Genomic DNA, 24,341 nt, shown 5'->3' on the forward strand with positions numbered 1-24,341 from the left:
AAAAAAATAATAAATGAAATAATAACAATAATAATAACAAAATAGGTTGATAACGGTAAATACTACTGGCAAAGATTGTAAGTCAGTCAACAGTATACATTAACAACTTTTATGTTTGAATTCAATGAGGTAATATAATTACTGACGATGTACTTACTTTTTAGAAAAATCTTTGAAACATAATCTAAGTTTATTCTGAAACTTTGTCGGTGGTTGTACACCATCTACCAAATCTGATAGGAAGACAACTGCTACTTCCATAGGGCCTTGATTTACTGTTGTTCCTAAAAAAAAAAAGAAAAGCATATAAACAAACATGGTTTTAGGGAATTTTTAATAAAAGAATTGAACAATGTAAAAATTATATTTTAGTTAATAATGGAATTTAGTCCTATCAAAGGCCTCATTTATCACAGATAGTAGACTATTATAAATATTGCAATGTAACACTCATCTTATTACTTCCAGTGAAGGTTTAACTGGGCTACTTTTGGATAAAAATTTTATTCCTACTATGATGTACCAGTGCATCCGATGTGAATGAATATATATTTTATTAGTTTTTGTTTCATTAACATATTTGATACATAATATTCCAATCAAAAAGTTAGAAAACCATCTGTAGGCTTTACAATACTTAGGCTTAAACAATAAGTTTTCATAAAAGATTTCTGGCAAGATTTTTCAAATCTTGTAGCAATTATTTTAGGCACAAATTATTTAGCAGCGATTCTTTTAAAATGCATACGAAGCAAGAAACAAAAATAGTATCTCATCAAGGAGAGAGCCTCAGACAGAAAACAATCATACCTGAATAACTGTTTATTACTGAATCACATATAATGATCTTTTTATACCTTGTGCTTAGTTCCACCTGTATGAGGCAAGAACACCACATTTGCTAAAAAAAGCATAAGTGCCTTTTATATAATACAGTTTAGAACCTTTTATTGTTTATACTTCCTTGCTTCCATATTCTGTATAATGATAAATGAAGTATTATCGCATAAAAATATTGGAATCCCGATGAAAATTATAGAAGATATTGATGGTTTTATGAAGAATGAAAAACTTTTGGGGAAAAGTTATATGGAAGGGTAAAAGCTCGCTTTAGCACCACTGCAATACACGGAATAGCAAAAGAAATATTTTTTTATCACAATATACATGTGCTGTTTTAAAAAAAAGAAAACCTTATCAGGAAAGCACAATTCAGAAACATAAATGTAATTTCTAACTTATTTTAAGAACAATAAAACATTTTGTTCATCCACTGTACAATAATTAATTACATTCTTCAGTTTACAAATTATCACTGAACTATTATTCAGTATTTAAAAAAAAAATATTAAAAAACCAATTCAGCTGTAAACAACATACTTTTGATTTTAATAAAATCAAAAAATAAACAAATGTATCCTTATGTATATACTCATTACCCTCTATCCACACTATATGATGTTTTTTATTAATCACTACTATATTGGGTTTTTTTTATATTATCTGACAAAAAAATAGGTCTTAATTAATTTATTGCAAAAAAAGGATCAAATTAGAAATAAAGAAATTTATTAAAAAAACTGTTAATAAAATATAAAAATAAATTTTAGCATTTAAAAACATAACAGAAAAAACATAGACTACAAAAGGACTGCAGACTTAAATCAAAACTATTGGGATATTCCAAAATATACCTTGTTTCCTCAAACAACAGACTACCAATTTCATTGCAAATGGTTCTTTTTTAATAAATTCAAAAGCAAAAAATAAGTTCCTAACTTAATGTATCCAATAAGCTGTATTTAGAAAAGGTGTGTTTATTAAATAAGTTCACTCATTCTTTACTTTCATGTATGTTGATCCCATCAATATTGAAAGCATGCTTCCAATATTGGTATTAATACATAAAAATATGATCCATAAAAGTTGATGATCAATGTACATTATTTCAAATAACATCTTTTAAAAGTAATGTAAATTTTCTAAACATTAAAAGATGGCTCCACAACCAAAAAGAAATTTTACTTCCAAGAATGAATCAACTTTTCAGAAATTTGTAAAAATAAGACTTAAAAAAGTAAATAGTTTATAAAAACTTTTAACTAAAGAGAGACAGTACATCTATAATAACGGATAGAACTGTTCTTCAAATAACATACACATTAAAACATTTGTGAACATGAATAAGACTATATCCTGATTGTAAACCATTTGAAATCATGTCTTTTTAAAAGTTATCAGCACTCAAAAGAAATAAAAACTGAACCGTTATAAAATCAAATTCTTTAAAATTGAAATCATAAAAACTAATAAGCAATCTCTTGAGTCAACAAATAAATAATGGTGTTATAATTTCAAGAGGAGTAAGAAAATTTCACTGATTCTATCACATTCTACTTCAAATGGGTATAAACCTCTGAGCTGTGACTTCTAGATTCTCTAAAGCTAAAAGCTTTAAAAATAGAAATAATTTGTCAATAATAATAAATAATTTCTCAAATATAATTTGAGAGCTAAAAGCTCTCAAAATAGTAAAGGTATAAACATTTCAATCAAAGTTCAATTAGTATTTTTTAATACTTCTGATGCATTTTTTCAGGAAAATGCAAATTTTTGAGATTTCACTTACAAACAGCTGGAAATATGGCAAAATTTGTTCGAGTATGAAAAAATTCTTAAGGTCTTCAGTTTTGCAGTAATACTACTAAAATGGTGATTCCAATTAGTGCACAAAAAATTACTAATTAATACAGAGCATGTAACAGGCTCCTAACCTTTGCGCCATAATACACAGTATTTTTAAAAAGTTTCCAAACTAAATTAAATAAAAATACAGATTTAAAGATAAATGAATTTACTATCATCAGCCCCCTACATAAAAACCCTTCTCTAGTTATACACTTGTTGCAGCACCGATAGAGCCCATCAAATGCTCTGGAGAAATTACTTTGTGGGATTGCCTTCAACTGCTCAGTGATCACCCTTTGGATGGCTGGAATGTCATTGAAAAAGTGGCCTTTCATCTTCAACTTGAGTTATGGGAACAGAAAATAGTCTGCTGGAGCCAAGTCGGGTGAATACGGCAGGTGGGATAAGACGGTGATTTGATTTGTGGCATAATAATGTGTTAAAACTGTTGCCATGTGTGCCGAGGCATTGATGTGCAAGAGAGTCCCAACTGCCCGGATCCTGGTACTCAGGCTGGATTTGACGAATGCGACACATCAGGCGTTTCATTTCTCCCAAATAAAATTTAGAATTCATGGTTTAACCAGTTGGAACAAATTCATGATGAATCAGGCCCTTTGAGTCGAAGAATGCAATCAATGTCATTTTCGCTCTTGGTTTTTGCTGTCCGACTCTCACTGGTCTTTGTGCCCCAGGGTTCAACCAACCAAGCAGCAGATTGACGATTCGTTTGTGGATCATACATGAAGCACCAGCTTTCATCCCCAGTTACAATTGTTAGCAAAAAATTTGGGTCGCTATTGGCAGTTTCAAGTCTTAAGCGCAAGAAAAATGCATCTGTTTTTATTCTTTGGTCAAGAAGTGTGGAATGAAATGAGTGCACATCTTTCGGTGGTTCATTTTTGGCCTGAAGGGTAAGATGAGGTTGTTCAAGCAGGAGGATGCACACTTTTGCAACGTTTTTGTTGTGAACACCTGTTGATGGCCTCCCGCTTCGTTCATCATCATTCAATAACTCTCTACAATCTTTAAACTGCTTCCACGACACGTATGTTGTAGTACAAGATGCAGCTTCATCACTGAATGCTTGTTATACAATAGATTAAGTCTCAATGAAAGATTTTTGAAGGCAAACACAAAATTTTATTGCACTTCTCTGTTCCATGTCGTGAGCTCACACAAGGTCACATGAACACAACATATGTGGCCGAATATAACTCGAGAATGGAGAGACAAAACGTGAAGAAGTTTTGTACACACACTCGTCAGATATCATACTACATAATCCCTTTGTTGTCTGAAAGATGGTGCAACTTGTATAGACTACAGAAATTTTGTCTGAGAACTTTTCAGACCTACTGTATAGTCTCCTTGATTTTATTGGAAAAATTACGTATTTCCAACTCTGCTAATTCTACATCAACTGAATGTAAATAACTGATGCCTTTCTGAGCCAAAATAATTTTTTATTTTCAATACTTACTTATTATATCATTCAAATGTCAAAAAGGCAACTGGGTGAAAATTTCAAGGGTTGATATCTTACTAAACCTTAGTTCAATCATAAACATTTTTTTTTTAAGTTATAAATGCTTATAAACCTTAGTTCTGTTGTAAATGTTTTTTCCAGCATGGGTAATAATTTTTGTCACAAAATACAAAAAAATCTATTCAGAAATGTTACCTTAATGTGTCTATTTTACTAGAGATTCCAACCTATAAAGCACTACAGGAGTACAGATAACATTTTTTTGAAGAACTGCTTTGCATTTTCTGAGAAAAAAATATTACAAAACTTTAAAGGTATGTGGAGATTAAAAAAATATATATATCAAAACTGAACACAGATTAACGAAGTACCAAGTATGAAATTAATGTCAGCTGTAAATTTGAACGGCCCCAATATTTAACAGCTAAAAGAAATTAGAAGTTAAAAGTATTATACAATAAGCATATCCAGTTAATACATATTGATAGTAACATATATAAAGATGAAACAAAAAACCATCCTGGCTTTGAAACTGGAATCATTACTGTAGTTTTCAGAACTGTCTAAGCTACAAAGCAAAAAAAATCATATTTGCAACAGACAAATAGAATTCTACAATGCCAATTTTCTAATGCTTTTAATGATATTTCTAAAGTTTTTTTCTGATAAATTATTAAACAAAAACATTGCTGAAAACAATTCACAGTTTGAGCACACTAAGAAAATTAAAAAAAAAAAATTAATTTACATAACAAACAAGCATTGTAAAAGAAGTAAAATTTAATTGATTGTTATGCTTACAATACTTTTAACAATTTTAAATCAATTAAAAGAAGACATTACCTATACACCCTTGAAGAACCATCTGCAATATCTTAGGATCAGGAGGATCTTGCTGTGTAGCATGAGCAAGCTCCAAAGTTTTCTTTTGTATATCTTCAATAGCAACTTCTATAGGTGTTAATACAATCTTTAAATAAAAAAAGAAAAAAAGAAGTAAAACAGAAAAAATCATGCATAGGAAAAAAATTATTTATGAAAGAGATCACTATACCATATTAGCATTAATAATCCAAATTAATATTAATTAATACAAATTGTATTAATAAAATTACAAAGTCAATATTTTAAATAATTATAAAAAAACATCTCTTGCTCTACTTTATTAATCCTTCAAGCCGGTATTTAAATTTTTAAAGCCCTACCCTACTGCCAGTAATTTAAATGCCCAAACAACAGCTGTATTGCAGTACTAAAAGTAAAAAATTATAGCTTCAAAACTATTACACCAATTTAAACCAAATTTTCAGCAGAATAATCATTCACTTTTCCCATCTCCAATCTATGTCTTTTCTTGTACGCTTCACTTGAATATCAATATTGTCATCACTATCGCCACTACTCTGTTCAGAATCTTTTTATTTTCATTACGATTTTCTGACGCAAAATCTTCATCACTTTCGTCACTATCAAATATTCTAATGTTACTGTCACACGTCTCATCTAAACATTCAATAATTTGTTCCAATGTAAGATTATGTGACGTGCTTGACCCGGCCATTTTCATTTACTTACAGCTGACGCAACTGACTGAAAGAAGAGCATTCAACTTCGTAGAACAAAATCATATTTATCACCAATATGCAATCCTACGCAGTTATAAAAACACGGAGGGGAAGAACAAAGCCTTGTGATAACACAGAGCCAGTTGTTCAAATAAACATTAAAAGATGGCAGTGTTATGAAGTTTTGAAGCAAGCACTGCGCGCTGCGAGACTGTCATGTCCACCTGCCGATACATACAACTTAACATGTGCGTGACATTCACGTGCTCCCTGCCTGAAGGGTTAATTATACTGGTCAAGATGATTTTTGTCTCACGAGTACCAATAGGTGTACTTAATGGAGTTTATCATCCTGTTTTCAAATATGTATTCAGAATTTCTCCATCACCCAGAGTTTTTTGTTATTTTAATTTTTGTAAATATTTTAAAAAGATTTTTTGTCCATTTGTCCACTGCGAAGTAAAAGCTCTTAGAGCACTGTAAATATGATGGAACCAAATGAGCTAACTCAAAGGGTAGCATTGCTACAGTTGTGCAGGTTCAGATGTGAACAAACATGATCTAGTGTAGCAAAAATTCATCAGAACGATTCCAAATGTGAGTTAGTAGTGAACCAATAAACATGTCATTGTGAGTGCTTTGTGTGTCTGAATTATTGTGTATTACATATCTACGACTTTTTTATTTTAATTAGTTGTTAGTTACAAAATGCCTAGTTTGTTTAAATCATCCTAACAATCTTTGTTATGTATGTAGTGAAGTGACACTCAACTCCCAAAGGCAAAACCTTACTTCATTAGTAGAAAAGTGTTATGAACTTTATTTTGGGTGTAAATTTTGGGATCAAACAAGGGCCTGGGCCCCATATATCTGTTGTTTATCGTGTTCTAGGCTTCTCACTGCATGGAAAAATGGCCACATGTCATTTGCTATTCCTATGATTTGGAGGGAATCCAGAGATCACTCTTCTGACTGTTGAACAGGCTTTAATTTTTATTTATCATTATTATTCTTACAACGATGAGTTTACTAAACACAGAGGGGTCCAGGGGGCAGAACCTCCTGACTGGACAGGACTGACTGGCTAAAGATCTCCTGATTGTGATGCTAGTATTTATATGATAAATATTTTATTTATAAGCAGCCTAGCAGTATAAAATTTAATTTTTAAATAAATTTATGAATAATAAATTTAATTTGTTACCTTAAAATACTGCTTATTATATCTATTAAATTCTAGAGATAAAACTAATAGATTTAGAAATAACACTGAATAATAGCATAGAACTTAATACAATAAAAAAACAATATTACAAAAGAATGGATAAATAATATTAAAAAATATGGATGAAAAATGTAAAAATGTAAACGAAAAATTTAATAAATTAAACAAAAAAATAATAATGCTATAAACATAAAAGTAGATAAGCAGGTTATACTAGTAATAATTTATAAAGATGATTATAAAAATAAAGTAACATCATTCTTAGAAAATAGAGTATTTGAACAAATTGAACATAACCCTAGTAATAAAATTAATGGTCTATTATTAAAAACATTAAAAAAGCATGATGAAGTAACTGATGATAATAATAAGAACATATACACAATACAAAATCCATCAGCACCATGCTTTACTGGATTAATGAAAAGAAGAGAGAGAGAGAGAGAGAGAGCGCGAGTGTGTATGTGTGTGGTGCGTGCACACATAAAACAGTAACATAAGAGGCACAAAAACACTTGAATACATTTTATCCATTATACATCAGTAACACAAGACACGGGTGTATATTTCTTAGTCATAATTATAAGAAACTGTATTTCTAAATATGTAGTTAAAAAAAAAATCTTTATAATAACTATATATGACAGTGCCTACACACTCTTGTGGACTTGTACAGCAATGTACAAACAGCCAATTGTTCTTGAATTAAAATTTTTAAATCATGGTATTTCATTTTCAACAAAGGTCAATGAAATTTATTATCACAGGAATAAAGATGACAAAAGTTATAAATTAATTTTTTGGAATTTTACACACAGGTCTTGATTTCTTTAACTAAATCTTAACACCATTCATGAATGAAAACTTTAAAAAACTACACTTCTGAAAAGTTTGTGTAATTTTATTTCCTTTAACTGTCACTGAGATTCAATTAGAATACAGAAAATTTTGTCAACCACTTTTTATAAAATTTTTTGTTTGACAAATAAACTTCCAAAAACATATAAATGGTAAAAATGTAATTAAATCCATACAAACTAGGAAGATTCTCTCAGATAACTTAATAAACAATCTCAGACTAGTAAAAATTACATTTTTATAATATAATAAAAGGTGTAACAATAAATTTTAATTTACTACCTGTTTACGATGGACTACTTGAATCCTAGTTTTAACATAAGGAAAGTGATTAGCAGCAGTTAGTATAGTTTTTCTTTTATGCTGCTCATGAAGTTCACCATGAGCACGCCCTCCAGTAGTAAAAGGTGTTGCGTACAGAAATCTCTCTGAAAATGGAATACTAATTGATGCACTGCAAATATTTTATACCTAGTACTTTATTAACATGTAATTTTAACTATGATTTATGTTGTTAGAGGAATACTTATACTTACAACTTCCCAGCTAATAAAACTTCAATTTCACTTTTTTCCATTATAACTAAAAGAAACAACTGAGTAAATTAAAGTATACAACATTACTGAAAAAGTGGATCAAGAGAATCTGTGTCAAAGGTATTTTTACATCTTGACTATTCACTAAACAATTGATACAAAAAAAATTGTAAATTTATATGATTTTTTCTTTATATAGAAAGGGTTCACAATCCCTATAGTTTTATCTCATGTTTAATATTACACTGATGTAAGAAATTCAATTTAAAAAATGAAACTGTAATGACACCCTTTACTTAAAAAAAAACAAAATTAATCATCTAGCATATACTGTACAACTTTTCAATCATAAATGTATTAAGTACAATAAATCACAATTATCCCCTTTCTGAGTAATACAAGTATTTCCGGATGGAAAAGGGTAGAGTAATTTGTTTCTTTATACTACTTGTTTCAATCTTCCTTATAGGTAATGCACAATGTTTTTGAATAATATACAGTAAAACAACAAAGTTTCATTTGTTTAGGTTGTAAACTTCTGATAAAACATCAAATTTAACTTGTACACAAAAATAACATTTTATAATTTTTAAAGAAAAAACTTTTAATAAACAAAAAATAAACTACTATTGTTCAGATTTGCGAAACAATGTACTAGAACTACGTTGCTTATGTTTCTCTCTCAAGTTTTACAAAAAAAATTACAATAACTCAACAAATCAGAAAAATATACTAACAGCGATGAATAATACACATTACTAATAAAATTAAAAAAATGGCAATAAACACATTTGACTCAGTACTCCCATAACTAGTCTACTTGAGTTCATAGAACCACTATTATGTAACTACTTGTATAATCAGAAATTAACAAAATATCTTATTAATACTTATAATACTAAGGAATTGGCCAATCCAAAATTAATTTTAATTATAATTTTAAATATATTTTGTCATTATAACATGTTACATTTTCAATAATAATATTTTCTAATGTTATTTTAAAAAAGTTGATGGATAAGCAATCTTCTGACAGATCCATGTAATGTTTTTATGGAGAGGCCTTTGACATTAAATTCTCATACCTGTATTCTGTACAAATCATAGTTTATGAATTTCCTGATCAGTTTTCTTAACATACTCACTGCACTAAACGACTACGTCGAAATCCAACACAAAACTGACGCTTTCTGATGGTCTCACTGATCTATCCCCACCACTATTTCTCCGAATTATCAAGTCTGTGTATGTGTACTCACACAAACGTAACGCTCTTCATATAGAAAACGTTTGTTCATTTTTCAAGCATGATGTCATATTTCTTAAAAATTTATTTTAAGAAGGAATTTTTGATAACTAATGAATCATGCTGCTGTTAATTTAACTTTTACGTTTTTAAAAAATATCATTCATCGACATATTAAGAAATCCATATAACAAAATAATTTATAATAAAATAAAATACAAATAAATTCACCAATTTAAATAAACCAATTCAATTTAATTTAAATTTAGGTCAGAATTTACAATGGTTACAAGGTTTTACACATTTCATAATCTCCCCATCAGCTTTTCTAGCTTTCCAGAAAAGTTTCTTCATTAGATGGTCATGGATGGCTAAAAGAGGAAATATGGAGGTCATAAAAAAATTACTATTATGTTTTAATTATTTTTCTTACAGTCCTTTAAACTAACGCTTGTTTTTAGATTTTTATTTACCAATATCAAATTCCCCTTATTTATTCATAATTTCTTAACTTAACAACTGAAAAAGTATAAATACTTTTTATAATTTATAAAAAAAAATTCTTGCATTGGTATCTGTTTATGCCTCCAATCTTATAAGCAACTTTCATTTAAAAAAATAAAAAATAAATAAAAACAATTTCATACTTACTTATGTTAAAATTTCTATCAAAATGTGTGGCACGATATCTTGCTTCATAAGGTTCAAAATATGGTTCAACATAAGTTATCTGTATATAAGCTTTGTCAGGGTCAAGACTATTCGAATCCACAACATTCGAGTCCTTAATAATGACCAAGTTATCAGGACCAAATCTTTCTGCATAAAAATTCTGAAAAGTTAATTGAATGTGTTTTAGTAAAAAAATTGTTATAACTTTAAAAATATCTCATACTGAACACAAGCTTCTACAATAATTAAATTATGGAAAAATGGATCAACATTTTATAAGCAAGAAAAATTTATGGTTAATGTATTCTTAAGATAAATTCATCTTTTTTTGAAGCAAAACATTTCCAGTTTGTTCTAAGTGGATTCAAAACAAATTGAAAGTTTCTTCCACAAAATAAAATAGTAGTGTTCTTTTACAAATATGTTTATATTCACGTACATCACTCTTCTCTTTTATTTCTCACCAGTATAATCCTAACATACTGTATTGGAGTAGATGGTTAGCAGTAACTTTCCTGTGCAGGAGGTTGATGATTTGGGGACGAGCTTAAAATTTATATAAGCTAGAAAAAATTTATATTTTAACACAAATATGCCCCTTCAATATTTTCCTGGCCAACAATTTGTAATCAAATAACAACACAACCTGGCCTGGAAATATGTGTATGTAACAAGCTACACGTACACTCATGACATGAACAAAGGTCATTACTGCTTAATGGCTTTGAATTAAGGAAGTTGCACTAGATATTTAGACTTCCAAAATATATACAAATCAATCACAACATACTGCTATTTATAGATCCTGTTTTTTAATCAGCTGGATAATTTATAATAATTTCTTCTTCAAGAACAATGTTAATCCATTAAAGGCAACTTTAAATCAGTATGTACAATAATGTATAAAAATATCTCTGAAGTAAAATTTCTATAAATTGGCTAAAGGAAATGAGAAAATTTACCTAGATTTTTTAAACCCTATGACAAAATGATTTGTAACTGAAACAACTGTCACGATAATGACACAATGTTACATTTAAAAGCCATTAAGATACAATTTGTGAAAAATATTTTTGCTCGCATAAAAGAGAAGTAATACTTGGGTAAAATTTGAAAAGGGAATTTGCTTTCATCCAGTCATAATAAATTTTAAAATAATGATCTACATTAACTAGGTTTAGCAGTTTACTGTTTTTGATGTGTGGTATATATTCAGTACAATAGCTATTACTCAGAAAGACAGCCACACTTAGACAAAGAAAGACAGAAAGACATTCACTATTAAGAAAGAAAGATTCACTTAAACTGATAATTTTAATGAACTATATGACAAACCAGTAAAGGGCTTAAAGTAGATTAGCAGCTGCTCTATTACGACGTTACTGTTATTGGTTTTAATTACAAAAAAAAAAATTTCTTATTCAGCTACATTTTCTTTTGTACTTTATTCAATTTTTTATGGTTCTTTTTTAAAATTACCAGTCTGTGCATGAACTAAAATTTTTTTTATACATTCCCGATACCTCTGATAATATCTTAAAAAACTAAATCTTCTTGAAATATTTTTTCTGATATAATTTTACCTCTTCTAATCTTTCTATTAATTTGAGTTACTAGGAATATTATAATTAATTTCTTAGAAAAAAAGGTGTTATTTAATTTATATATTTTCACATATATTTGAAAATGTGATATGAAAAATCACATAATCTGAGAACTAATCAAAGATAATGGAAAAATACTTGTAAAAAAACTGCTAAAGCATATAAACAGACTTCATACAGTAAAAGAACTGTAAAGCAGAATTAAGGGTTGCAAGATATCAAATATTTAAATTTATAATATTATAGCCACCATTCTGAATTACTATCATACACCAACTACTATCATACACCAATTACTATCATACACCTATCATTCACCAATAAAAATTGAAGAGATCATTACTCAACCTTACACTAATTGATTCAGAACATAATAGTAAAGGAGAATAACCTTACACCTTATTACTAACATACAAAACTGAAAACCATTATGGATTACAGACTCAAAAAAATATTTTAATCATATAAGTATTATGAACTTCAAATTTTATTTTACAATAAAATTGGTATTAATATTAATTAAACGAATGGTAATCAGTGCTGTTAGAAATGGATTAACAAATAAGAATTTTTCTATTCATTCTGAATTTTATTATAGTACCTCTAAACGGCTGAAAATTTCAGGCAACTTTGTTAAAGTAGGCTCTTTATAAATGAATTCTTCTCCATTCAAATCTCCAAACCTTATACCATAAAAACCTACTCGAAAATAAGTACCAAATACCCGCTTCCCTTGAAGTTGTTCCATTCTTGTAAAGGCATCGTGTAACTTTCTGTAAAATAATAGTTTTCATTAATAACCAATACAAACATTAATATCTATATTTATAATTAGTTATAAATAAATTATGTTAACATAAAATCTAACTTCAAAATGTAATATTTTTTTTAGAATTAATACCCTATTTGATTTTTTTAAAATTATGATAAAGATTCTGATAAACATTCAAAATTTTGATAACAGCAGACACTAGACTCAAACATAGTACAATAACTGTGAAGGACTGGCAGCTTAGTAAATAGTAACTGTAACACAGTGATTCATTAAGTCAATATAGAACTTTTATAGCTCTATGTACGAGGGATATCTCTAAAATAAAGACTGCTGTGTAATTTCTCTCCTTAAGGTTGGCGAACCTATGTCATTCATGGCCACACTGCATTGTTGTCTGTAAATTGTCGCATTGTAGTATCTTTGATTACAGGTGAGTTATTTCATTATAAAATGAATAGGAAAATCGATGTTGCTGCTGACTGTAAAATACATGAGTTATATGTTTTTCAAACCATCAAAACGTTAAACCGGCTGAAATTCATAGGCAGTTGGTTGCTGTGTACGGTGTTAATGTAATGAATGAAAGAAATGTCCAAAAATGGTGTGAAAGGTTTAGAAATAACAGAATTAATGTGCATGATGAACAACGTTCGGGGAGGCCCTCGATAATCACCAAGGACTTGTTGAAACGTGTCGATGATGAAATCAGAAAACATCATTGCTCAACTATTTCTGACCTGGCCCTTCTTTTTCCTGATGTTTCATCAAGAGCTATTATTGGTTCATTGTTCATGACCATTAGGCTTCAGAAAAGTTTATGCAAATTGGGTGCCGCACGTCTTAACAGAATGTCATAAAAAAATCTTAACAGGATCTGTTTTAGAAATTTTGATGCGCTACACAGAAAAACGTGATGAATTCCTTAATTCAATTTTTACTGGCGATGAAACATGAATTTCGTATTACACACCAGAGAGAAAATGGCAGTCAAGTGAATGGCATCATCCTCAATCACCAACCAGACCAACAAAGGTCAAGCCACAGCAATTTGGATGTAAACTGATGGCCAGTCTTTTGGGATTGGTTTGGCATACTGCTTGATTTCGTGCCACATGCAACAACTATAAATGCCTACTGAAAAACTCTGCATAAATTAAGTAAGACAGTGTTCTCCTGCTGCACAATATTGCATGTCCACATGTTACGGTCCGATACGTGATTTACCGAGAACATTTAGATGGAAAATTTATGGTCATCCACCATATAGTCCAGACTTAGCTCCTTCTGATTACCATTTGTTTGGGAAATTGAAAGAATTTTTGAGTGGTAAGCAATTCGCAGGTGACAATAAACTTAAAAATGCTGTTAATCAGCGACTCCCGTTAAAGCCCATGAGGGCAATGAATGGGGGGGGGGGTAGAGTTGTGACCCGAAGCATCACAAGGCAGGTGTCTTCCCCTACAGGACTGGGATATAGGATATAATCAGTGTCTAAATGGACTGGCAGCAGAAGAATACAAAGAGGATACATTGAAGCTGGTGTATCGCTACGTTAATGTCCTAATTCATGTGGCGATTATATAGAGAAGTAGTATAAAGTATGTAGTGTAAGAGTAATTAAAGATATTTATAAAGTTTTCAGAATAAATTTTTTACATTGAAACAGTCTTTGCTTTAGAGATAACCTCTCATAATTAGTTCAACTATTTACAAACCCTGTAACTTGATTAAATTGTTATAGCCCTTTCATCAATGTCAATGAATACTAAAACTGAAGAACCTTTAAGGATCTATAGATATGTCATCTGATTTTTTTTTGCAAGCAGTCATGGCATATACTGAAAAACCACAAACTGCTTTAAGACAAAATTTTAGCACATCAATGCAACAACTATCACCTTAATCTGTTCAGCTACACCAACTAAATATCAATGCAACTGCAAATATATGGGCGAGATGGGTAATCTTCCATATTATGAATATCAGATGTAGGGTGTTACTGTTTATATATGCCCTGGCAGGAGCCAGAATGATTGGGATGCTTTATTGTTAAAATGGACCACTCAGACTGACATTTCATTTTAGTGCAATTCATTTCAAGTTTTTTAAATACTTGTTTTCTTCTTTTTTTTTTACAATTTCAGTTAATATTTCTATATCAGGTGAATTGTTTTTCTCAATTATTTTTAACTGTTCAAGAGATATAATTAATTTAACTTTTTCTAAGTTATAATAAATTCTAATAAAATGTTATATTAATAATTTTTGATTTTTTTCTTGTCAAAAGAATTTTTTTAGTAATATTTTACTGTTTTTGTAAATAATATATGTACATTCTAAACTGTTAAAATACATCTGAAAATTGCTGTGCTATTATTTTTAGTGTATGTATATACGAAAATCATAGAATATATAGGAAAATCATAGAATAACTTTGCTGTCTAATTATATAACCTCAGTTAATATATTACAGAGGTGTAAATATTTTGGTTTTAATGGTTTCAAATTACATTACCTTCACTATCAATAAAAACCTTCTAGTCAATAATATTTATTTTTATATACAGTATTGCATTTTCTATTAAAATGAAGTCAATAACCTGATTAAAACAATTATACAAAAAACCTAAATAAGCCAGATAGATGGGAACTTTAAATGGCAAAAACCAAAAGTCAACAAACAGCTGAAGTACTAAATATATGAAGTATAGCCAAGTACTAAGTGTTACAGATTAGATTCAAAAGTGAAATTAAACAGTTATAAAAATTTTGAGAAATCTGGGAAGCAAGAACTACATAACCTACAATAATGTAATCAACAAAAACGTTGTAAAAATCTCAGTTCTTTACTCTTACCCATGAATGTTAGCAAGTTTCTTGTAATCTCTTGTTGCTTCTGTGATTGGAATCATCACTTTATATACGCTATTCATAGCTTCATACATGCCAGCCTGAAAAACAAACAGTTGCATTTAAGAGAAAAGAAAAGTGCTCCTTAATTCCCAGAATTGGAATCTTCATCTGAATAATAAATATGCAGCATAACCTGTAAATTTAGGCATGAGAAGTCTGTATCAATAAAAGATTAGCCAGAAATATGTGTAATGTACTGAAGCATCAATATAAATCTTATTCTGGGCTAAGTATAAATGAAAAAGATAGAAAGCTTCACAAAATAATACTTAATCAAGAACTATCATCAATACTCTAAAGCAGCCTTTCTCAATCTGGGGGTCACAAAATTGGCCTACAACTTAACATGCAATAATGAAATCATTTTATGAGAAAAAACAATTACTGTAAACATATTACTTACATTTATAAGTACACATGTAAAGAAAATAAATTACTGAGATGGTTGTGTTTGTTTTTCATTCAAAGTTTTTCTATATGTGAATCTACATTAGAAACACACAATAGGAGATTGTTTTCAAGTGATAAAAGATGATTCCTATACTTTGTTTTCAGCATAGCCATAGATGAAAAACCCTTTTTACAAATAAGATGTGGTGAACGGGATTAATATTTTCAATGTTTCTGTGACTAAATTTCCATGTTTATTATGACGAGCAAGCCAAAACATATCTAAATGTTCAGATGTGAGCTGTAGTTGTAACATTTTATCGGCTGACATTTCGATGAGCAGGGAATTAGTTTCAACCAGTAACTTAGCAGCTGAAACAACACTTTCACTAAATGAATTCAGTATCCATCTCTCTTCGAGAAATCATTTTTATCTTCTGGGAAATACTCCGTCAACTGAATTTTTAGCTCGTGTAAATGCATCTTCACGCTAACCAAAGTGTGGTCAATTAATGGTGTCTTCTTCATCCAAATTTTTCTCAATATAATCAAATGTAAGTGGAAACATCAAATTTTTTTCTTTGTAGGCAAATAATCCAAATATCAAGTTTCTTAATGAAAGCATGAACTTTGTCATTAATAAAATGATTTTATCACGTTCTTGTAAATTTACATTCAAATCGTTTACATGCGAAAATAAATCAACTAAGTAAGCCAACCGCAACATATACTCATTATTCTGTAAAAACACTGAGAATGGCACTTTATCCTGAAAAAATATTATTAATTCACTTTGCAATTCCAATAATCAGGTTAACACTTTTTCCTGCAATAACAATCTGACTTCTGTGTGGAAAAGAAGAGATTTTTTTTTCTTATTTCCCATTTCATCACATAGATTAGCAAACAACCTATTCTGTAATGGTAAAATTATAATAATATTAACTATTTTTACAGCAGCAAACAGCCTATTCTGTAACATTTGGTTTGCTTGGGATTTCTGTCACCACCGCCCCATTCGGTTGCCCTAAAGCATAAGACTGAATGTCTGTGCCACCAACAGCAACACTTGAACCGAACACTCGAGCCTCGAACCATTAAGCGACCAGTATCCTAACATAGCTCCTAGAGCTTACCTAACAGCCTGAGCAGAATAAGCATGGTGCCATACACCATCGGCTTACATGTCCCAACCGCTCACTTGACATAGATTTGCTAAAATGGGTAGGCACACCCCATCAACTACTAAAAATATATATGACATCCATAATAAAATTTATTTCATCTCGGCAGCAATTCGCTGCCATGCCTAGGTTGCTGAATGCCAGCAAGTACCTGTCCACCATTTTATAGCGCTTGGAGCCATAGTAATTGGCTGGTAGTCAGCCATACTCAGAGTTAGCTTCCCACAGCAATGTAGTAAGTCTTTCCCTTAAGCAAACAATGGATGCCAGTTGAAAAAAGCAACCACATCTAGGAACTTCAATACAGTCTGACAATGCGGCTCTTGCCACATTGACTCGCCGCTTGTGAGTGGCCAATTTTCCCCATGACCTATAAGTTCCAGGGTGGCCCAATCTCTTGTCCTCCAAGAGCAGGGCAGTCAAACATGAGGTGTTTATTTGACTGGACCTCCCCGCAGACATACAGCTCATCAGCTGCCAGACGAAATTGAAACAGATATTGGTTCAAGTTAGCGTAATTGGTGAACACCCGGGCACCCGTTGCCCTTAAAAATGAACTTGAGACATACCATCCCCCCAAATCTTGTAGAAACTTATACAAGGATCTTCCCTTAGTTGTGGTATCCCATTCCAGCTGCCATGCTTCCATCGTGAGGCTCTGCAGCCTATTCCACAGGCAGGAGATGGGCGACTGGAGATGGGGAACTGAACGAAATTTAGATCCAATGCATTGTGATCACCATTCCCGCTCCTGTACTGGCCTGGCTCGAAACTGCATCCCAAATACCTTGGCTTCCCTGCCTCTTTGCGATTTCCATATGGCTGCCTGAACTTTCACCACTAAATTGATTGGGAGAGCCTTTCCCAATACAATGGTAGCCTCGTAGGAGGTTGTTTTAACACCAGTGCATTCAATTAAAGCTCTGCGCTGGGTACTCCTTAAATTTTGAAGAAGTGCTCTATTCATATCCAACCTATGTACCCAAACGGGCGCTGCGTAAGAGGTCATGCTTTCGAAGACACCTCGATATACCATGTACATTTGACAGCCGGACAACCCATAGTCTTTCCCAGCAATCCTCCTACGTTTGTGCATCACTGAGACGGCGTCTGCCGCTATGTGCCTAATGTGGTTGCTAAACAGCAATTTTTCATCAAACAAAACACCTAGGTAGTTATGAACTCTAATTCGGCTTATTACACAGCCTTTATAATTAATATGGGGATTACGATTGTATGATAATTTGTCTGCACCCTTGAGAAGCATAAACTTTGTCTTGGGCACAGAAATCTTTAAATTTTGTATGTCCATCCAGCCCTCCACGGTCGACAAAGTCACCTGCGCCTGGTCTTCTAGTTGTGGTTGTGAATTACCACAAACTAACAGGAGACAGTCATCAGTGAACGCCTGGTCCATGACCCTTCTGGGAATGTCACTCTCAGAAATCCGTCAAATACCAGATTCCATGACAGGGAACCAAGAATGGAACTCTGCGGGCTTCCCCTGGTGATAAGTCTTTTCCACAGCCAGGTGTGCATCTCTAAACAGAGCTGTATGGTTAGATAAATACTCATGCACTACAGCCTGCAGGGTTACGGTAACATTGCGGCGTTCCAACTCATAGAGGACAGAACTCCAACACAAGGAAGGAAATGCTGCTTCTGTCAATAAAAATTGCCAAAACTTATTTTCAGTCTGTGCCTTCCACCTCGGCAAGAGCATTTAAAATGCAATCCTCGGTACCAACCTCTTTCATGAAGCCATACTGGCCTGGATTTAGAAAACAGTTCACCTCAATGTTTTGTCAGAGCTGTTCCACAAAAAAAAATATATTTTACACTTGTTCTCTTAATAACAATCTGCTTTCTTGTGTAATCTTTAATCACTTCAAAATAAACAGTTCACTTTGATTACTATTTGTCAATCTTTTGTAACTTTAAAATAGATATTTTGTTTTCAAAAGTTTGTTCTGGCTTATTTGGAAGTCCAAATTGGCAGAATTTATTTTATAAGGGATTCTACTGTATCTGAGAACAATTTAAAATTAATAATTACCTAAACAACGACTTACAAACACTAATTAAAAAATAACAAAGGAAAAATAAACAGAAATACGAGTCCAAATAACATGTCTCCATTTTTTATACAGATTTTATCAAAAAATTAATTACAATCACTTTTCATCTGCTGTGTTTGCCATTATTACACAATCAGGTTTTAATAAAGACAAAAAGTAATTTACAATCTAAGAACATTAGTTAGAAAGCTGCAATTGAAGAGGAAGAAAGGCAAGCTCTAATTAAGAAAACAATGAAAAATGTGAGCCGTTTTCATTACATTATTTTGAAACTTATATAAAGAAAAGAAATAAAGAAACAGAGTCAACATTCAGATGTCAAAAATTTGATGGCATTATTCCTCAGACAGAAATCAAAATGAGCCAGAATAAATATGTAGTAAGGATTATTTTCTTGGAGAGAGATTCATATTCAAAACACCAGAAAGGAAGATGAAGAATTAATATTAAAGTAGGAAAAAGTAATATAAAAGTTGGAAAAAATTTTTATTATTTAGACAGTACAATTACAAAGGATAGACAAAGTAAGCAGTATGGTATAAGTAAGAGGAGAGTTTTCATGCAGAAAACAAGTCAGCTACAATCAAATGTAGGTAAGGGAATCATAAAAAATTATTTAAAATAGTAATACTTTAAAAAATTCTTGCTTTTAACCCAAACTCACTTACTGTATGAAAACAATTAGCAGCATGTTCAAGAAGTCCTATAAGTCCACTTTCAGTAAAATCTTTTCCCAAGCAAACACCTTCCTCTTCTGGACTAAGAACATCTTCTGACACTGCACATTCTTCTAAACAGTTTGGAGTTATACATTCAAGACTTACAGCACCTAAAGGTAAATGTTTTTGATCTTCCAACATATGAAGATATTCAGCCACTAGAGCAGCACTATGTACCAAACACATACCGGCTTCAGTTTGATTATTTCTCTAAAACATAAAACAAATACATTATAAAAAGCAGAAGCTTACTGAAGTGCATAATATTTAACTACTTTAAAAACTATGTTTAAATATTAACATTCTAGATTAAAAAATACAGCAATCTAATTACTATGGTGAATTGTCAAATATAAAAGAACTAAAATTAATACATTTGACCAGACTTAGGGCAAAAGGTTATTCTCCACCACTTCTAAAATTCAGGAGATTTTTATAGTGTGCTAGGAGACCAGTTAGATGGATTTTTTCAGCAAAAAAAATTATTTAACTGAGAAACTGATCGTGAGAGAGACAGTAAACTATCCAAATCTATCTTACTAACAGGCTGTTGTTTGGTGAACTGATTCAGAAGATCCTTCTCCTATCCTACTACATTTCAAACCTTTTTTCTTGGATTAATAGCATCAGATTTTTATTTTATTTTTCAATTCTAATATTATTAGATGTGGAGTTTTTCTATTGATCTCCCATCAGGCACCTCCCTAGATGGCAGAGAAGCAGATGCTCTCCAGATATGGATGGGAATGAGGAAATAAAATATTCAGGGCACACCAAAATCAGCAGCTGCTGCTTTGTATATTTGGAGAGTTGGCTCTCCAAAGGCTGGGGAAAGAAAACCTTCAAAGTAAATCAGCAGGTCCTCCAAGATGCAGGGATTAGTCTGCGGGCCAAAAACCATAACTAGAAAACAAAATCTCATTAAAAGTACCAGATTAGCCTCTGAAATGGACCAGAATAGGAAAATAAACACAATAAGGAAATAAAAAACAAGATGGGAGAAAAACTTAGAATTTTGGGGCATGGAACACTAATCATTATTCAGACCAGGTTTAGCAAAAATACTGACAGATGAACTCAAGAGAATGAATATAGAAGTATTACCAATTCAAAATATATGGTGGCCAGACCAGGGAACACTAAAAGTGGATGACTATATGTACTTCTACAGACAAATTGAAAATCGAACAAACCAGTTTGGAATGGGCTTTGTCATACACAAGGGCTAGTAAAAATTTGTTGAAAATCTGTAAAGTATCTCCCTTAGAGTCTCCTTAATTACAATTTGAATTAGGTATAATAATTTAACCACAGTTACTCACCATGCCCTGAAGGAAGAAAAGGATGAAAATATGAAGGACAAGTTTTACGAACTCCTGCAAGGAACTATCTCAAAAATTAATGAAAATCATATCAAAATTGCACTTTGTGACTTTAATGCCAAAATTGGGAAGGAAAAAGAACTTTATCCAATGACTGGTTTCAACTCGTTGCATCAAGAAACAAATGACAATGGCTTGTGACTAAAAACTCTCACTATGAATGAGAAAATGGAAACCAAGGGTCGAGATTTCCAATATCCATAAAGGTATCTGGTGTCTCCAGATGGGAAAACAAGCAATCAAATTGATCATGCTATTGTACAAAGGGAGTAAGAACATTAATTGAAGAGTTGAAAGCCATGAGGGGACCAGAAGTTGGGTTGGACTATTACCTTGTAAAGGGGCTGGACCAGGCCCCTTTCGGCTTTTGTCATACACAAAAGCTCAAAAAATTGAAGAACTCTCAGATAATAAAAAGGTTTGATGCTTCAAAACTATGTGAAGTAGGGACACAAAATAGAGTTGAGATTTTAATTGCCCAAAAACAAAATGAAGGAGAGAGTGACATTGAAAATAAATAGAAAATCAGGGCCTCAATCTAACAGCGGTGGAACAGGTAATCCCAAAGCCACGGAGGAAGAGAAGAATGTGGTTTAATGATATTTGTGAATAAGCAATTAGGGATAGGAGAAGCAAAAGGTAGGTTTGGCTACAGAGTGGCAATGATGAGAACTGTCTTCAAAGCTATCAAAAGGAAAGGAGAAAAGCATCAAGAGTAATAAGAGAACAAAAATTTAATTACCTTAAGTGTTATGGAGGAGGCCAAGAAACACACAAGACATCACTATAAGCAATTATTTTCCAAATTGAATTAGTTTAGAAAAAAATGTTATGCACATGAACTATTTGTGAAGGATGGAAATCTGGTTATAGATGAAGATAAAATACGAAAATGATGGAATAACTATTGAACTGTAAACCAGATGAGACATTTGAAAGGATACGTGAAGGTGCAGAACCAACTTTAGATGAAATCTGAAAGCACATTCAAAAACTTAAAAACAATAAATCTGCTGGACAAAATTCAATTACTGCAAAAATGATTAAATTTGGTAGCAAATTGCACCAGGAAATTCACAAACTGATCCAAACAACTTGGCCAACAAAACAGATTCCAAAGGAATGGAAAACGGCAATGATTTGTTCTATCTAAAAGAAGAAGGACAAACAAGACTACAACAGTTATAGGGGAATTGCTTCACCGAGTACAACGTACAAGATTAAGATTCTCTCCTTATACCTCCTAGAAAGAATTAAACAAATGTTTTATGGGAAAACTGGTGAATATCAGTGCAAATTTAGAAGGAATCAATCAATTTAGTAAATAAATGTTCATCACCGGAAAATAACAAAGCTGACTCATCATAAAGAAATGGATACTGAAATGACAGAAGTGAATGAAAAACAAAAAGGTTATTTCAACTGCTATATACAGCTACCCATGAGTACATTGTTTCCATCTGACATCCTCAATCTATAAGATATAAATTCACCCTATGAACTGTCCTATTTGAAAATTCTATTATCTATTAAATATTTCATTTCCTCATAGCTTCAAACTGCAGAGTAATAAAATAATTTCTATCAACTTTATTTCTGATTGTTTGCTAATAATTAAAATCTCAACTATAAATTATAAGATTCATAAAAAATTTTCAAATATTTCTTAAAAACAAAAAGGACACCATCTATATTTCAACAAGTAAATTTGGTACGTCTTAATTTACAAAAATTAAAAAAGTCAGACGTATCAAAATTAAAAAAAAAAAAATGGTGAAAAAATAAATGTTTGTGTATGAAGAGAAAAAATGAAATAACTAAAATAATAAATTAAATTCTCCAATACCTCTAAATGCTTTTGGGCCATATTAGCCAACCATGTCAAACGTAAATCTGGGGAATTTTGATAACCTTTTGCAATCCTGTACATAAGATCCAATAACATTTCTGGATCCTCCTGAAATTCTTTCATCTTGACAGTATCTGACAGAATCATATGTAGGTTGAAAACTAAATCTTTAACCTAAAAAAAAAAAATAAATAAATAAATAAAACAAATAAATAAAATTGACATTGCAACTATATACGATATGTTTGAAAATATAAGTTCTGGACTTCACGCAACCCTCATGCACATGTTCATTCATCGGCATATTGTTGCATCAGCATTATGTATTGTTGGTAGTGCAAAGACGTTGTGCTGGTAAGGCTGGAGTTGAAATTGGGTCTCACAATGGAGAAAACTTTTTCATTATTAAGCATTATTTTCACTCGTACAGAAATGACTATCAAGGCAATGCCATATGATTTTCCACTATCAATAAAAAAAAATGCCTACTTAGTCCTATTTATTTACTTTTAGAAATAGTAGGATAGGAGGTTAGTAAAAATTTCAAATTAGTAATATGAAAAAGAGACAGCAGATAATGGACTAAAAATTCATCCTAGCAGCATTATAAGTTTATTAGATTTAACATTAGCAACTTTTCTTTAAGTCCTTACATAGTGATCACTATTTTTATCTTTTTTTCTTCTTAATTATAAAAATATGTGTACATAACTGAAATATAACAGATTTCTTTTAAAAATAAATCCAATTAATTCAGCAAGATGGCAGCTTTGTAATTATCACTTTTAACATGTTTGATTACCCATTAGTATTGTGATAAGTGCACAATTTTATTTACCCTAATCTATTTGATTTTAAACAACAAATATTTTACTTCCTCATCAGAAAATTATGAATTTTTAGGACTTAAAAATGCATCCTTGTAACCTTAGTCTAATTAGAGTATAATAAAATTAACAATTAATATAATCCACCTTACCAGCACATTGATATGTTCTCTACATCTTTTGGCTTACTTGGAAAGTCAAAGTTTAAAAATCATAGTTAAAATTTAAAAACAGTCATGACTGTTCCAGTCCTACTAGCATAGTCCTTTGAGTACAATGTAACTTTGACTTTAATGCATTAATTTTAGCTCCTGATGATGGCTTCCAAGTAAGCTGAAAGA

General features: G+C 31.1%; 1 protein-coding gene across 1 annotated transcript in view; it reads right to left on the bottom strand.

Moving 5' to 3' along the window:
- Zir (dedicator of cytokinesis) overlaps positions 1 to 24,341 on the bottom strand; it is a 102,237-nt gene that overhangs the window by 738 nt on the left and 77,158 nt on the right. The window contains exons 31-38 of the mRNA XM_075362981.1: positions 23,171 to 23,347; positions 19,892 to 20,152; positions 15,515 to 15,609; positions 12,485 to 12,656; positions 10,259 to 10,439; positions 8,108 to 8,253; positions 5,021 to 5,147; positions 158 to 284 (exon numbers count right to left, since the gene is read on the bottom strand). Coding sequence (XP_075219096.1) covers positions 158 to 284; positions 5,021 to 5,147; positions 8,108 to 8,253; positions 10,259 to 10,439; positions 12,485 to 12,656; positions 15,515 to 15,609; positions 19,892 to 20,152; positions 23,171 to 23,347 — 1,286 coding nt within the window. The remainder of the gene's footprint in view (positions 1 to 157; positions 285 to 5,020; positions 5,148 to 8,107; positions 8,254 to 10,258; positions 10,440 to 12,484; positions 12,657 to 15,514; positions 15,610 to 19,891; positions 20,153 to 23,170; positions 23,348 to 24,341) is intronic.

The sequence above is a fragment of the Lycorma delicatula genome, chromosome 4 (genome assembly GCF_047948215.1).
Source record: "Lycorma delicatula isolate Av1 chromosome 4, ASM4794821v1, whole genome shotgun sequence".
Taxonomy (NCBI): Eukaryota; Metazoa; Arthropoda; class Insecta; order Hemiptera; family Fulgoridae; genus Lycorma; species Lycorma delicatula.